General features: G+C 41.7%; 1 protein-coding gene across 1 annotated transcript in view; it reads left to right on the top strand.

Moving 5' to 3' along the window:
• The window catches only part of LOC118365970 (uncharacterized), a 33,117-nt gene extending 21,336 nt beyond the window's left edge, over nucleotides 1-11,781 (top strand). The window contains exons 21-41 of the mRNA XM_035748260.2: nucleotides 628-655; nucleotides 742-892; nucleotides 1,742-1,881; nucleotides 2,352-2,462; nucleotides 2,639-2,799; nucleotides 2,949-3,113; nucleotides 3,479-3,631; nucleotides 4,579-4,661; nucleotides 4,757-4,904; nucleotides 5,081-5,194; nucleotides 5,723-5,800; nucleotides 6,078-6,173; nucleotides 6,324-6,430; nucleotides 7,225-7,294; nucleotides 7,801-7,893; nucleotides 8,366-8,461; nucleotides 8,869-9,096; nucleotides 9,203-9,257; nucleotides 9,394-9,539; nucleotides 9,686-9,763; nucleotides 9,986-11,781. Of these exons, the coding sequence (XP_035604153.1) occupies nucleotides 628-655; nucleotides 742-892; nucleotides 1,742-1,881; nucleotides 2,352-2,462; nucleotides 2,639-2,799; nucleotides 2,949-3,113; nucleotides 3,479-3,631; nucleotides 4,579-4,661; nucleotides 4,757-4,904; nucleotides 5,081-5,194; nucleotides 5,723-5,800; nucleotides 6,078-6,173; nucleotides 6,324-6,430; nucleotides 7,225-7,294; nucleotides 7,801-7,893; nucleotides 8,366-8,461; nucleotides 8,869-9,096; nucleotides 9,203-9,257; nucleotides 9,394-9,539; nucleotides 9,686-9,763; nucleotides 9,986-10,012 (2,328 nt within the window). The 3' untranslated portion in view covers nucleotides 10,013-11,781. The remainder of the gene's footprint in view (nucleotides 1-627; nucleotides 656-741; nucleotides 893-1,741; nucleotides 1,882-2,351; nucleotides 2,463-2,638; nucleotides 2,800-2,948; nucleotides 3,114-3,478; nucleotides 3,632-4,578; nucleotides 4,662-4,756; nucleotides 4,905-5,080; nucleotides 5,195-5,722; nucleotides 5,801-6,077; nucleotides 6,174-6,323; nucleotides 6,431-7,224; nucleotides 7,295-7,800; nucleotides 7,894-8,365; nucleotides 8,462-8,868; nucleotides 9,097-9,202; nucleotides 9,258-9,393; nucleotides 9,540-9,685; nucleotides 9,764-9,985) is intronic.
• The last annotated feature ends 5,743 nt before the right edge of the window (nucleotides 11,782-17,524 follow it).

Below are 17,524 nucleotides of genomic sequence, written 5' to 3'. Positions count from 1 at the left end.
CAGGGCATTTATCAATAAGAACAATGGTCAAGGATAAGGCAGGGCTGGCGTGTGATGACTGCATCATAATTGCTGTTAATAATTACAATTAAGAACGATAAGCAACCCGGGAGAGAGGATTTATGGATGGCAACATTCCCAAGGGTCCTAGATAATCTCGGGGTGTTCCTCTGTGCGGGGGGAGAAAGAGAGAGAAAGACAGCCAAAGTTTGGATACACTGAAGCTGCGTACACAGATAAACAAGTAAGGTAAGTGTTAGTGTTATGCATTATTTTAGTACCTTGCTTTTAATTTATTACTATTAAAGATAAATCGATTGTGGCAGTCGTCTGTGGCAGTTGGTGACCTAACACTTTCTTCAGAGTATTTTTTTTGTTCGTATTACTTAGTTAAAACTCTTTGTAAAACAGGACAACCTTTCCTAGTTTTCCCGTGTGTTATAATGGTATCACAACCCTTATTTAACCCAGACCACTCTAACCAGGTCTACGCTGACAGGCAGCACAGGCCCTGCCCAGCCATGCCAGTCGCAGCTGGTCCACTGGACATCACAGAGCTGTGACACTAATGACACAGGCTGATGTAGTTAGTTAGTGTGTGACTGTAGTTGCACCTTTGTTGTGCAGCAGCTCCACAGTAATTTTCTGTGTCAAGGTACTTTCAAAGGCAGGAGGGAAAGATATGACAGGAACCTGTACTAACATGTGATTGATGGGTCTCAGAGACCCTGTGAGTAACAGGTGCCGCACCACTCATCGAGAAGAAGAGGGTAAAGATGAAGCAGTATGTGGTCGCCAGGCCACTCTACTCAGAGGACGCCTTCGCAGACGAACATGAGAAGATCCACAGGCACCATAAGACCCTGCGGCACCATGTCAAGCAGTATTTCACGTAAGAATCCATCAAGTTTCTTCTGCTGTTTTGCTTGTGTTGTTTTGTGTAACACTGAAGGTAGCCTTATGATAGACTGCAGTGCATGGATGCAAAACTTCTGTGTAGATTCAATCAACTGGCAATAGCAGACACTCCGCATAGCTGGTATGTTGGCGGTGTCGGACATGTAACTGCATTAAGAGCTGTCAAATAGGTGAGGGGCTGCTCCTGTGGTCATTGTCACGAAGCCACACCCGTCCCACTCGCGTTTAGTTTAGAACTGTAAAGTATAGGCTAAAAGAAATAATATCATTCAAAGAAATCCTTCTGATTTAGATCAGCCTATTGGAGGTGTAGATTATTACAACACCCATTCCAGGAACAAGGCTGCTTGGGATTATAATTAATACGACTCAGCACATCCAATGGCAATGTCTGTGACAGGTAAACTGACCGAAGTCGTTTGCTGATTTGACAGCTCTAAAGCAGTTACACCTCAGACATGCTGAAATAAAAACTATGAAACTGTTATGCAGTCTTAGGTTATTTCCAGTTAAGACAGAACGGATTGAATCTAGCCCTTCATCTAGTTATTACCACTCAATTCACTTTAATAGTTTAGTCTTTCTTTGGTGTGGACTAGTGGGCCCACATGACATTTTACCTGAGATGCCCTGATTTGGCTTTAGTTTGCTTAAAGATATGGTAACTTTTCCTTCAAAAGCATACATCTAGTTTAAAGATCAGCCCTTTCATCCTATATACTGTATGTCTAAACGTTGTGCATAAAGATGCTTAGATGTTATACACTATTAGTAAATCATGTCTGTGGAGACTAACTAAAAATGGTGTGTATGTTAACTGTAGTTGTGACCTCAAGCGCGCTAAGAACGCAGCACTCTCACTGCTGCCTTTCATTGGTTGGATGAGAATCTACCAGCTGAAGGAATGGTTGCTGAGTGATATTGTATCTGGGGTCAGCACTGGACTGGTAGCTGTTCTACAAGGTGAAGCTAATACCCACTCTAACCCACCTCAATCAACCAGTGTGCATCTTCAGATCTATCAAAGCAGTTCCTAGAGCACTTTTTGAGAAATCATTTGATAAAGAACTGTAGACCTCATTAACGTCCCAAAAACATCAACATTGATCATTGAAAGAAAATAAAGTAACAATATTGATGAACTATGGTTTTACGGAATGGTAATCAGGTCCAATAGTGGTATCACCTGAAATATATTATCTGGTCCTAGACACCTATTAATAGTTGTTTAATGAAATAAGAGATGGTAACCTATCTTTATTAGCAGTCATTATTGTCACAGCACTAGCATTGACACACAGAAAAGACAATAGATACTTAAAACACCTGAATCACGATGACTCTTGAATGCTGTCGTAGTCTCCTGTGACTTATGGTGGAGTTATTTAACATGCACTCTAAACTGTTGTTCATTGTTTTTGTTTGATTGACAGGTCTGGCATACTCCCTGCTGGCCTCCCTCCCTCCATGGTACGGACTCTTCACTGCCTTCTTCCCAGTGATCATCTACTTCTTCCTTGGCACTTCCAGACATATCTCAGTAGGTAAGTACTGTGCATGTGTGTGTGTGTGCGTGTACAGTGTTTTGCTCTGACCATTACAAGCCATCACACCTTTTTACTCTACTTTACCGCCCTCTCTCTGCCCACCTCTCCACTTTCCATCCCTTGCATCATCATCTGCGCTCCCTCTCTCTTTCTCCTCACCCCACTCACTCCAGGAGCGTTCCCTGTTCTGAGCCTCATGGTGGGTGCAGTGGTGACGAGGCTTGTGCCTGACGAAGGCCCCCCAGTCAACATCACTGGGTTTGAGGGGCTGACCAGCGACGAGCAGAGAGTAATGGTGGCCGCCTCTGTCACCTTCCTCATGGGGATAATGCAGGTAAACCACCATCATTACCGCAGCATTATCACTCATGTACTGTACATTACTCATATCTCTCTATAATCTGATTCTAAAATGAACAACGACTCCCTCTCTATGGACGTGATCTCCCATATTCTAACATGAGTCCTCTGCTTCTCTCCCAGCTGGCCATGGGTCTGCTGCAGGTAGGCTTCATCGTCATGTACCTGTCAGACACGCTGGTGTCTGGGTTCACCACCGCGGCTGCCATCCACATCCTGGTGTCCCAGCTGAAGTTTGTGTTGGGCCTGGTGGTGCCGGGACTCAGTGGACCCCTGTCCATCGTTTATGTGAGTCCAGGAAGAGAGACAGGATGAGGTCACATGTCTTTCAATGCAAAAGTATGATTTTTATCTACTGATATCCAAATATGCAATGACTTAGCTACGACAGAGATATATTCATTAACTCCCTCATATCTGATCTGTTTCTACAGCTCTGAGGAATAACACTGTGTTGATAAGATAAACAAGTGTCTCATTGTCTCATCTTATCTTACACAGTTAAGCACATGTATTCCTCAAGTGCCCCCAAGATTTCAGAAAAAGCTATAATTTATGAGTCATGGCTTGGTGTAGAGACCTCTGACTGAACTCTCACACCCTGTAACTGGTTCTTCATTACTGTCATTAATATTAACTGACGTCTTCCTCAGACCCTGGAGAAGATCTTTGTCCAGATCGAGAAGACCAACGTGTGTGACCTGGTGACGTCCATACTGATCATGGTGGTGGTGTTCATAGTGAAGGAGATCAACGATAGATACAAAGCCAAGCTGCCTGTTCCCATCCCCATAGAGGTTATCATGGTGAGTGGCACTATGTCATCACAACCTGGGCTTCAGCTCTATATATACACAGATAATACACAGATAAGAATTGGGAAACATTGTGGCGAGAACCAGCCTCATACGGGGAACCACTGAATTTAAACTCTTAGAAAAAAGAACCCAATGGGTTTTATCTGAAAAGAAAAGGGTTCTACCTGGAACCCAAAAGGGTTCTACAAAGGGTTATCCTACGGGGACAGCCGAAGAACCATTTTTTCTAAGAGAAAAGAAAAAGGCATCGTCATACAGGGCACTGTTTATGTAGATGTGTCTCACTATTTAATATAAATTTGAATATGAGTATGTACTTGCACAAAGTACAGATCATATCATCACAGATAAGCATCGGAAAGCATTGTTATTCTTATCCTGAACAGTCACTCCCTTGTTCCTATCTTGGTACACTCTTGGTGGAAAACAATGTGCGATCTAGAGCCTAAAAGGGTCCTTCGGCTGTCCCTATAGGATAACCCTTTGAAGAACCCTTTTTGGTTACAGGTTTCCATGTATAACCTTTTACATAGATGGTTCTACATGAAACCCAAAAGTGTTCTACCTGGAACCAAAAAGAGTTCTACCCAGAACCAAAAAGGGTTCTCCTATGGGGACAGCCAAAGAACCCTTTTGGAACCCTTTTTTCTAAGAGTGTATTGATCCAAAGTACAATGCCATTGTAGCAAGGAGCCAGCTTTTGTGAAACGTACAGTATTGATGTTTTATTCTCACACTGACTCACAGTACGGCAGATGAGGACAATCAGGTGAATTGTAGGAAAATACATGAACTTATTTTGATGTACTAAAAGCCTGCAGTGTGTCACAGCTTTGTGTAAAAGTTGGCAAGGTAACCAGATATACTGTTTTATCACCAGATTGCATTTGTCCTGCTAATAACTGATAAATTGATTTTGGTAATGACTTTGGCAGACTGTCATCGCTTGTGGCGTTTCCTATGCATTCAACTTCCGGGTGATTTATAAAGTTGATGTTGTCGGCCGTATTCCAGTGGGGTAAGCACATATACAAAGATGTTTGCTGCATGTTAAAATGGCTGAGAATAGATGGGAAAAGAATCTAACAATATCTCTCCCTCTCAATCTGTTAGGTATGAGTCCCCTATGGGCCCGAACATGCAGATCTTCGGGCAGACTGCTGTTGAGGCGTTCCCTATGGCCATAGTGGGCTTTGCTGTAGCCTTCTCTGTCGCCAAGGTCTACTCAGTCAAACACGATTACATCATAGACGGAAATCAGGTGAGTCCCAAAACCAGAACATTAGGAGGAGGGGTTGGAAGCCGAGGCAGTACGGAAAAATGTGTTTATTGTTGCTTGTGAATGAGGGTTGTCAGCCTAATACAAATTATCAACATAAGACTTGAACTAATATCAACAGTTCCAAAACATATATTTGTCCTTGTTTTGCTCTCTAGGAGCTGATAGCTTTTGGGGCCAGTAACATCATTGGAGCAGCCTTTAAGTCGTTTGCAGCAAGCACAGCTCTCTCCAGGAGTGCGGTACAGGAGAGTACAGGTGGTAAAACCCAGGTAAACTACTAAACCAAGAGGCTATCTGGGAATACAGACACACAACCATACTTAGAGTTCCTTCCTGTACAAGTTCTTTATCCAAGAGATGTAGCTGTAAACGTTATGAAATATTGACCTGTTTGGGTCTCTCTATCTTTGGTGTAATAATGACTGATAACTTATCATAGTCCAAACCAGATAGAATTGCACAAATGGGAGAGAGAATGTGATGTAGTCTGTTGTGACTCGTGACCTACATACAGTACATAGCGAGGAATGAAAGAATTGACTCAGAGTTACAATGTACCAAGTTAATAAATAATTATAATTTATGAAATATATCAAAGGGAAACAAATCAAATCAAATCAAATTTATTTATATAGCCCTTCGTACATCAGGTGATATCTCAAAGTGCTGTACAGAAACCCAGCCTAAAACCCCAAACAGCAAGCAATGCAGGTGTAGAAGCACTGCTTAAAAAGTGCTTATCTGTAGTTGTTTTGTGAATAGCCAAATGTGAGTAAAATAGTGTTACTTCATTTCAGATTGCTGGGCTACTGTCAGCGCTCATCGTGATGGTCGTCACCTTGGCTATCGGGTTCTTATTGGAGCCACTCCCAAAGGTAAAACTCACTCAGTATTTACAATATAATTGACTTTAGGAGTTGAATGATAGGGAAACATTTTGATTTCCGCCTAAATAGACATACAAAGAACCAGTCCAGAACCTCTCAAAGTCCCCCATATAGGGGACTTAACATCTAAGATTAGGACATTACGGAATGAATCACTCTGCATGAAGTTGATAAGAGCACTGGAATTTAGATGGAAGTCTTGTGCAACTCTTGTGACTGATCATCAAAGATGTCATTGCCTGACCTTTTCCCTCTGTGTTGACAGTCGGTGCTGGGGGCGGTGGTCATAGTCAACCTGAAGGGGATGTTGATGCAGATCAGAGAAGTCCCTTACCTGTGGAGGAGAGACCGGCCCGACTGTGTGAGTCTTCTGAGACACTCTCACTGAACTGCACTTAAAATGGAAACAAGCAATGATGTCTTTACCAACTGTGATAATGAACTCATATTTCCTCCAATCCTTTCCATCCTGCATCCTCCTGTCTTGCCTCCCCTCCATGTCTTTATCCAGGTGGTGTGGGTGGTGACCTGCCTGGCTTCCATCCTGTTGGGGCTGGATCTGGGGCTGGCTGTAGGTCTAGGGATCGAGCTGCTCACCGTTGTCTTCAGGGCTCAGTTGTGAGTATGGGCACAAATCTCCAAATTCCTAACAAAAAAGTTGAACTTGTGTCTTTGTTTATTCTTTGTCAGTTTTCAATGTTATTAGAAGGTGGACACACCAGGGTTGGGGTTAATTCGACATTTCAGAATTTGATTAAATTCAATCCAAGAATTGAGATTCAAATGTAAATTGGTCACACCCCACAGGAAGCATAATTGGAATTTAATTGTAATGAAAGGAAGTATAATTGAATTCAAAGCACTTAAAATAAATTCAACTGAGACAAGAAACAGATGAGTCTCATTCCTTTGATAAATATTTTGCCCAAAACATCTGCCACCTCTTACTAAAGAATACAGATTACCGTCATTAAAAATGTGATTATAACTCAGATCTTAGTATTCATATTTAATGCATTGTGGGAAATTAATTTTTCCAAATATTTAATAACATGTAACATGTAATTATGAACAAAATGATCTTAGAATATTTGCAGGCCACTGTTAATTATTTAACACTCTTTTTAGGAGGATGCGTTTTAAAAATGAAATGTTTCAATAAATTGTTAAACATAGTAACCATACATGATGTCAAAATAAACATGTGCGTAATGATGTAAGGAATTCAATTCTACTTCCTTTAATTCAAATTCTATTCAAATTCTGCTTCCTGTGGGATGGAGCCAGTTTACATTCAGTTCAAATTCAATAATTGATTTGGAATTAAAGACCAATTCACAACTCAATTCAGAATTAACCCCAACCCTGGAACACAATGTCATAGTGACATTTCTGCCTGCATTTTTTCCCAGCCCACGTTGCAGTGTCCTGGCCAATATCACAGGAACAGATATCTACAAAGACCGCAAGGATTACATGAGTGTGAGTAAACTGTAATGTGGACTAAAGACACTCACCAATATCTTTTTGTCTTACAAGACTGTGAAGACAGTGTGTCTACACATGGTCCTTGTTCTATAGTTTATATATCTCTTTCCAGATCTATGAGCCAGAGGGTGTGTCTACACATGGTCCTTGTTCTATTGTTTATATATCTCTTTCCAGATCTATGAGCCAGAGGGTGTCTACACATGGTCTTTGTTCTATTGTTTATATATCTCTTTCCAGATCTATGAGCCAGAGGGTGTGTCTACACATGGTCTTTGTTCTATTGTTTCTATATCTCTTTCCAGATCTATGAGCCAGAGGGTGTGTCTACACATGGTCCTTGTTCTATTGTTTATATATCTCTTTCCAGATCTATGAGCCAGAGGGTGTGTCTACACATGGTCTTTGTTCTATTGTTTATATATCTCTTTCCAGATCTATGAGCCAGACGGTGTGTCTACACATGGTCCTTGTTCTATTGTTTATATATCTCTTTCCAGATCTATGAGCCAGAGGGTGTGAAGATCTTCAGGATACCGTCACCCATCTTCTTTGCCAATATAGATTTTTTCAGAGGCAAGCTGGTGGAAGCTGTAAGTAAGCAATTATACACAATTAGACGTGTAAAATGAAGAATTCTACCAAACACATTTACACGTAGGCCTTACAATTCCATGACATGGGCCAACAAGGTAATTAATTTATGGGTGTACTTATTAAGACATCTTATTTTCTCATTGGATTTGTTCCAATGGAAAAAGGTCATAAAGAATGATCAAATAAACTCATGAAGGTCAATACCATCTCAGTGTATGAGGTAATATAGTATACCAGGTTGCATAGCAATAGTTCCCATACAAATCGGTGTTACTATAGTTTAACTTGAACCTTACTAAACACTAAACGCATGCAGATAAGACAAAGTTTAGCCTTGATCTGTATGATGGCCAAGGCACTGGTAAACAATATGCCCCATTCACAATAAAGCCCATGTGTAACAGTTACTCCCACTTTCATGTGTGCAATTGCCAATTAGGGTTCAACTTGACTTTGATATGTTTTCAGGTGGGCTTTAACCCATTGAGGGTGTTGAGAAAGAGAAACAAAGCCCTAAGGACGATCAGGAAACTTCTAAAGAAAGGAGAGCTGCAGATGACATCTGTGAGTAGTGGTGCACTTACCTGTTGCCCTTAGAAACCCATAAAAATATAACTTCCACTCACAAAGTTACCCCGTTAACACTTTACAAGAGCCCCCTGTGTCATAAAGTTTCATTTAAATGGCCATAGCATGTCATAAATCCATCTAGCCCAAAACATTAGTTTCAAACCTGGCAACAACATACTTCTAGCAATCCAAAATCAACAGACATCAAGCACATGCTGCAGGACCTATAGGCAGTCGTCCCCGTACATGCCTTATCAGAATGGTCTTGTGGTTGCATGTATATGAAAAACAAATGAATCATCATCCCATAATGGTGGGTGGAACTCCAAAGATCACCTTCTACATGTAGTCAGGTTTTCACAATAAGAGGTTGTAGTAATGTTGTGGTTCTCCCGGTGCAGAAAGGCCTACTGCTCACCAGCTCTGGTCCCATTGAGGAGTCTGAGGATGAGAGCAACATGGAGGAACTGGACCAGCCCACTGACTTCAAGGACCTTCCTGTCCAGGTGAACTGGAACTCTGAGCTTCCTGCCAACATCCATGTCCCCAGAGTAGACGTCCACAGCCTGATCCTGGACTTCTCAGCCGTCTCCTTCCTCGACATCTCTGCCCTCAAGGGACTCAAAGCGGTGAAACAAAACTCTTCCGTTACAACCCTGGGGAATGTGGGGATGATTGTATATTTACCAGAGTATTTCTACTTGCCGGGTACTGATATTTTGCTGTGTTCTATAGGCACTCAAAGAGCTCATTCGGGTTGAAGTTGAGGTCTACATTGTGGCATGTGACGGTAAGTCGGATTTAAGACGAGCCATCTGTCCCATCCATTCCTTCTCCCATTTTCTCTTTAACGCTGAATTCAATCACTCTGAAACCAATAGAGGTAAGGTGATTGATCTAACGATATCTGTCCCTTGTGTCCAAAGAGTACATCCTGGAGAAACTGCACAGCTGTAAGTTCTTTGATGACGAGGTGAAGTCGTCCATGTTTTTCCTGACCCTCCACGATGCCATGCTGCATATCCTGGAGAAACATCCAGTAAACTCTGAAAACACAAAAATCTGCGAAAAGGTATAACATTTACCTATAGAAAAATACAATATCTATTGATGTTTCCACCCTTACAGACTAGATAAGAGGTGCCAAACCTTATCTTGGCCTACAACGTTTAATTCACAGGAACTTGTCTCATTCTTGTGTATCATGTTGTCTTACAGGTTATAACAACAGCCACTATCCATGGCAACCAATGCAATGGTGTGTCAAGTTTGCGTAGCAGGGACAAATTTGTGCATGTAAGTAACTGAGACCCATCAAATCTATTTGTCATTGTCTTTTCTAAATTTGTAATGAATAGTCATCAGCAATTAAAATGTTAATTAATAAAAATAACTCTTGTAATGTTGCAACTCATGTGTAGGTACAGATAATTCATTAAACTCTAGGTACAAAGTACAGTAAGATGAGCTGACAAAATAAAATCTAAACTAAAAGTAGTATCTCTTTGCTCTCCCCAGGGTTCAGAGCCAGAAACCAAGTTCTAGTTCCAGAACTACACTCTTAGATGTCAGTATTTTAAGGGTTCTTCGACTGTCCCTTTCCACAGATGGTTCTACATGGAACCCAAAAGAGTTCTACCTGGAACCAAAAAGGGTTATATTTGGAACCAAAAAGGGTTATCCTATTGGGACAACTGAAGAACCCTTTTGGAACCATTTTCTAAGAGTGTAGTGGTGTGTACGGTACTTTCATTTCCTGGGATGACATGCATTTCCTGTGATCGCTGTGCTTTCTGGTGATAATAGACGTAAGGACCCATGATACTGTCCTAAAACAGACACCATACAGTAACCATACGTATACAGGATACCACTTATTGAGCTAATAATTGTACATAAAATATATTTGATTTCTTTTGTACTGTTAAACAGATACTCGATGGCAATTTTGAAGATTTTGAAAGAAATATCAGAAAATGTCATTCATATCATGTATTTATTTTCTAAAATTGAATCAGAAGTATTATTGTTTCTTTTAAATAGCTTGACAATGTTGCGTTTTATATGTGTACATAGGGATTTTATAGGAATGTTTACTTTGTTGTATTTTATATGTAAAATAAATGTACTTCTTAGCACAAAGTATTTCCGCCAGCAAGAAATGAAGCAATATGAGCAGTACAGTATTTGGAAATTTGAACGTCCTGTAACTGAGATATTGATAAGAATTATAGGATGACTAACGTGGTTTTGATATATTGGTCACAGATAAAGCCCTGATAAGAGATGAATGATTAAGTAGAGATCTTTGACAAACTGTTCTGGGTGATACAACAGTAACCATGATTGATAAAGTTGGTGAAGGTTATGGGGTATTTCCAGTATACCCATGTGTGGCAACACCTCAATTGATCAAAGAGTGCACTTTTATTGTGTTTTATAATAGTGATTAGAGTTGAGGATTGATGAGTGTCTCAACGTTTACATACCGTAAAGTCACTGATCGATTTGCCTGGTTTGGATCACACATATTGCTCTAGAAATGCCATTGTGAATCCTACACAGTAGGTATATACGTCATAAAGGTACAGGACAACTAGAAACATTTTCAGATGGGGTGAATAACTCTCAAACAGTGTTGCAGATAAGCAGAGTATGTTTGATTTGATTTTGATTTATCAGGATCCCCATTAAAAATACATTACAGACAAAATACATGACCATTTTCATACATTTAAAAACATTAACATGTAGTCTGTGTATGTGCATGTCAGTACATACATGTCAGTACAGTACAGACACGCAACAAGTAGGTCACAGGTTTAACATTTCACATTGTGAGATGATGCCTCATTCTTTTGCTAAAGAAATGAATCAATGAATTCAACTTTCCCATTGTGTGTCTTGTGGCGTAGAAGCCATTGTTAGTAAGAAGTAGAACTAAAGAGGTACAGTGTAAACTTAGCACAGACCATGAAGGAATCATCATCCTGATCTCTGTTAAATCAAGTCAAATCAAATGTTATTTGACACATACACATGGTTAGCAGATGTTAATGCTGCGAGTGTAGCAAAATGCGACAGTGCAGTAATGTCTAACAAGAAATCGAACAATTCCCCAACAACTACCTAATACACACAAATCTAAAGGGGTGAATGAGAATATGTACATGTAAGTATATGGATGAGCGATGGCCGAGCGGCATAGGCAAGATGCAATAGATGGTATAAAATACAGTATATACATGTGATATGAGTAATGTAAGATATGTAAACATTATTAAAGTGGCATTATTTAGAATGCATTTTATAAAGTGACTAATGTGCCATTTATTAAAGTGGCCAGTGATTGGGTCTCAATGTAGGCAGCAGCTTCTCTGAGTTATTGATTACTGTTTAGCAGTCTGATGGCCTTGAGATAGAAGCTGTTTTTCAATCTCTCAGTCCCAGCTTTGATGCACCTGTACTGACCTCACCTTCTGGATGGTAACGGTGTGAACAGGCCGTGGCTGGGTGGTTGATGACCTTGATGATCTTTTTGGCCTTCCTGTGACATCGGGTGCTGTAGATGTCATGGAGGGCAGGTAGTTTGCCCCCGGTGACGCGTTGTGCAGACTGCACCACCCTCTGTAGAGCATCACGGTTGAGGCCGGTGCAGTTGCCGTACCAGGCTGTGACACAGCCTGACAGGATGCTGTAGATTGTGCATCTGTAAAGGTTTGTCAGGGTTTTTGGTGACAAGCCAAATTTCTTCAGCCTCCAGAGGCGCTGCTGCACCTTCTTCACCACGCTGTCTGTGTGGGTGCACCATTTCAGTTTGTTTGTGATGTGTATGCCAAGGAACTTAAAACTTTCCACCTTCTCCACTGCCGTCCCTTCAATGTGGATAGGGGGGTGCTCCCTCTGCTGTCTCCTGAAGTCCACAATCATCTCCTTTGTTTTGTTGACGTTGAGTGATTGGTTGTTTTCTTGACACCACACTCCGACTGCCCTCACTTCCTCCCTGTAGGCGGTCTCGTCATTGTTGGTAGTGTTTCCTACCTTCACCACCTGGGGGTGGCCCGTCAGAAAGTCCAGGACCCAAATGCACAGGGCGAGGTTGAGACCTAAAGCCTCCAGCTTGATGATGAGCTTGGAGGGTACTATGGTGTTGAATGCTGAGCTGTAGTCAATGAACAGCATTCTTACATACGTATTCCTTTTGTCCAGATGGGATAGGGCAGTATGCAGTGTGATGGTGATTGCGTCGTCTGTGGACCTGTTGGGGCGGTATGCAAACTGAAGTGGGTCTAGGGTGGCCAGTAAGGTCTCTCAAAGCACTTCATGATGACTTAATGATTAGATACACTGAGTGTTCCATGACATAGAATGACCAGGTGAATCTAGGTGAAAACTATGATACCTTATTGATGTCACCTGTTAAATCCACTTCAATCAGTGTCGATGAATGGGGAGGAGACAGCTTGAATAAGGATTTTTAAGCCTTGAGACAATTGAGACATGGATTGTGTACTGTATGTGTGCCATTCAGAGGGTGAATGGGCAAGACAAAATATTTAAGTGCCTTTGAATGGGGTATGGTAGTAGGTGCTAGGCGTACCGGTTAGTGTGCCAAGAACTGCAAAAAAAATGTACACAACCATTTCCTGTGTGAATCAAGAATGGTCCACCACCCAAAGGACATCCAGTCAACTTGACACAACTGTGGGAAACATTGGAACATCCCTGTGGAATGTTTTCGACACCTTGTAGAAAGGGGAAGGAGGATGCCTAGCCAAACATGCCCCAAAGAATTGAGGCTGTTCTGAGGGCAAACAGTGTTCCTAATGTTTTGTACACTCAGTGTTTGACTAATTCGCCAAGACAGATTTTCCCTCTGGGATAATAAAGTACACTGCTCAAAAAATAAAGGGAACACTTAAACAACACAATGTAACTCCAAGTCAATCACACTTCTGTGAAATCAAACTGTCCACTTAGGAAGCAACACAGATTGACAATCAATTTCACATGCTGTTGTGCAAATGGAATAGACAACAGGTGGAAATTATAGGCAATTAGCAAGACACCCCCAATAAAGGAGTGGTTCTGCAGGTGATAACCACAGACCACTTCTCAGTTCCTATGCTTCCTGGCTGATGTTTTGGTCACTTTTGAATGCTGGCGGTGCTTTCACTCTAGTGGTAGCATGAGACGGAGTCTACAACCCACACAAGTGGCTCAGGTAGTGCAGCTCATCCAGGATGGCACATCAATGTGAGCTGTGGCGAGAAGGTTTGCTGTGTCTGTCAACGTAGTGTCCAGAGCATGGAGGCTCTACCAGGAGACAGGCCAGTACATCAGGAGACGTGGAGGAGGCCGTAGGAGGGCAACAACCCAGCAGCAGGGCTCCTGTGCTCTTCACAGATGAAAGCAGGTTCACACTGAGCACGTGACAGACGTGACAGAGTCTGGAGACGCTGTGGAGAACGTTCTGCTGCCTGCAACATCCTCCAGCATGACCGGTTTGGCGGTGGGTCATGGTGTGGGGTGGCATTTCTTTGGGGGGCCGCACAGCCCTCCATGTGCTCGCCAGAGGTAGCCTGACTGCCATTAGGTACCGAGATGAGATCCTCAGACCCCTTGTGCGGCCCCCAGGGCCAACCGCTGGTGCGGTTGGCCCTGGGTTCCTCCTAATGCAAGACAATGCTAGACCTCATGTGGCTGGAGTGTGTCAGCAGTTCCTGCAAGAGGAAGGCATTGATGCTATGGACTGGCCCGCCTGTTCCCCAGACCTGAATCCAATTGAGCACATTTGGGACATCATGTCTCGCTCCATCCACTAGCGCCACGTTGCACCACAGACTGTCCAGGAGTTGGTGGATGCTTTAGTCCAGGTCTGGGAGGAGATCCCTCAGGAGACCATCCGCCACCTCATCAGGAGCATGCCCAGGCGTTGTAGGGAGGTCATACAGGCACGTGGAGGCCACACACACTACTGAGCCTCATTTTGACTTGTTTTAAGGACATTACATCAAAGTTGGATCAGCCTGTAGTGTGGTTTTCCACTATAATTTTGAGTGTGACTCCAAATCCAGACCTCCATGGGTTGATCAATTTGATTTCCATTGATCATTTTTGTGTGATTTTGTTGTCAGCGCATTCAACTATGTAAAGAAAAAAGTATTTAATAAGAATATTTAATTCATTCAGATCTAGGATGTGTTATTTTAGTGTTCCCTCTTCGGACATAAATTCAGTCCATATTATGTGCGTTATCAAGTCATTCATTTGGAGATGAAGACTGCTGGACATTTTTATTGAGCACATTAGTCATATGGATATTCCCCTCAGTAAAACAACCTTGGAGTTTAAGGACAGTTTGTTCGGGGACATTTTATGTAACTGGCAGTAGGAGTTGTGATTCCAAAGAAATGGAATTGAAGAAGTGAAACTGGATCAATTGTAGTCTGCTATTTTTTTTATTCCTAAAGTAAATGGAATATAAGGATCTGATAAACCTAAAAGAGAAAAGTGGCTACTATAGGTAGTTTACATCCAATCCTACAGGAAATGGATGATTTGAAGTGTGTTCCTAAAGTCATTGGAATATCATTCCAGTGTTTATCAATAACATACAGCAACATTTGCAACAAAGTGGAAGCTGTTTGTATATTCTATCACACAGCATCGTCCATAGCCATGGGAAGTAGGGGTGCTGGAGCACCATACCCAACAAATGACTAATGATATTAGCAATGGGCTAATGATATTTATTTTACTAAAAGCCTACTTATAACCTATTGTAACGGATCCCTCCGGAACTGTGTCATTACGCACACCTGGTCTCTATTCCCATTGATTAGTAATTGTATAAGTGTGCTCTTTGTTCACCATTGTCCTGTCGATTATTGTTCCAATGTCCGTTGGTCGTGTGAGTACCTGTGCTGTGTTGTTTTGGCTTTCATGCCACTTATAATGTGCAGATGATTACAGGTTTCGTTCCGTGTGGTATCATTGTGCGGCCCATGTATTTTTTTGAGGTACTCCTCGCTCTTCTGTTTGGGTTTCAACCTTGTGTTTTGTATGCGTGTTTGTTTGGTCGTCGTCCCCGTGCTTTTAGATGGCACGCTGTAATTAGGGTTTTTAAAAAACCCTGTTATGCATTCATGCGCCTGTCTCCCGATCCCATTACATCAAGTTGACAGAATAATCAACCCTTAACTGAGACTGCGGGAATAACCCTATCTTAAACTAAATATGGAGCCCACAATTAAAAAGACTGACCAAACTTAATTCAGCCAACAAAAATGTCTCAATAGAATGAAACAAAACACATTTTGCATATTTAAAGAACTGGTTTAGATTCATAAATAGGCTACATTAATAATAACAATAAAATACAATAATGATTAAAAACCATTATTAAAAATCAATTTTGGACTGACCAATGTAGATATTTTCAAATACAAGCAACTTAAAAGTGACCTATCACAACATTTCCATTTGAAATCTTTTGGACATCAGAGCAACCTTTAGGGTATCATATTTGAGTCAGAAAAGGATGTTCATATGATTGGTAAGATATACAAAACCTTGAAGAGAGCATATCCAACTGACAATCTCAGTTGTCAGTTGTCAGCTAGAAGGCCTGTATCGCCACAGCTGCCGAACCTGCTGCTGGTAAACGCCCTTCACTCCTCAGTTGAAGTCGGAAGTTTACATTCACCTTAGCCAAATACAATTCAACTCAGTTTTTCACAATTCCTGACATTTAATCCTCGTAAACAATTCCCTGTCTTAGGTCAGTTAGGATCACCACTTTATTTTGAGAATGTGAAATGTCAGAATAATAGCTGTCACGACTTCGGTTCGCCGGCCTACTACCCATCACCGATCCATGTTTCCTTTTCCGTTTGTTTTGTCTTTGGTTCATTCACACCTGGTGCTCATTTGCTTTCAATTCTGTGTGTATATTCACCCCTGTTTCCCCGCTTAGGTTTGTGCGGGATTATTTTTCTTGTTGCTTGTGGAGGCTTTCCTCAGTGTATTTCTTGTGTGTTATTATAGTAAGGTGCATTGTGTTTTTGCACCTTACGGGAGTACAGTTAGTACACTTTGTACACTTTGCCATGGGCGTTGTTTTGGGGTATTGTACTGTACCATGTTTTTGGACATGCCCTGATTAAACTATACGCTTCACTGACATCTCTGCTCTCCTGCGTTTGACTCCTCACCTACCTTCAGTGCATAAATGCAACAATAGTAGAGAGAATGATTTATTTCAGCTTTCATTTCTTTCATCACATTCCCAATGTGTCAGAAGTTTACATACACTCAATTAGTATTTGGTAGCATTGCCTTTAAATTGTCAAACATTTCGCCTTCCACAAGCTTCCCACAATAAGTTGGGTGAATTTTGGCCCATTCCTCCTGGCAGAGCTGGTGTAACTGAGTCAGGATTGTAAGGCCTTCTTGCTCGCACACACTTTTTCAGTTCTGCCTACAAATGTTCTATAGGATTGAGGTCAGGGCTTTGTGATGGCCACTCAAATACCTTGACTTTGTTGTCCTTAAGCCATTTTGCCACAACTTTGAAAATATGCTTGGGGTCATTGTCCATTTGGAAGACCCATTTACGACCAAGCTTTAACTTCCTGACTGATGTCTTGAGATGTTGCTTCAATATATCCACATAATTTTCATACCTCATGATGCTATCTATTTTGTGAAGTGCACCAGTCCCTCCTGCAGCAAAGCACCCCCACAAGATGATGCTGCCACCCCGTGCTTCACGGTTGGGATGGTGTTCTTCGGCTTGCAAGCCTCCCCCTTTTTCCTCCTAACATAACGATGGTCATTATGGCCAAACAGTTCTAATTTTGTTTCATGAGACCAGAGGACATTTCTCCAAAAAGTACGATCTTTGTCCCCATGTGCAGTTGCAAACCGTAGTCTGGCTTTTTTATGGCGGTTTTGGAGCAGTGGCTTCTTCCTTGCTGAGCGGCCTTTCAGGCTATGTCGATATAGGACTTGTTTTACTGTGGGTATAGATACTTTTGTATCTGTTTCCTCCAG

Source organism: Oncorhynchus keta, chromosome 33 (genome assembly GCF_023373465.1).
Source record: "Oncorhynchus keta strain PuntledgeMale-10-30-2019 chromosome 33, Oket_V2, whole genome shotgun sequence".
NCBI lineage: Eukaryota > Metazoa > Chordata > Actinopteri > Salmoniformes > Salmonidae > Oncorhynchus > Oncorhynchus keta.
This window is presented reverse-complemented; position numbering and strand designations above follow the sequence as displayed.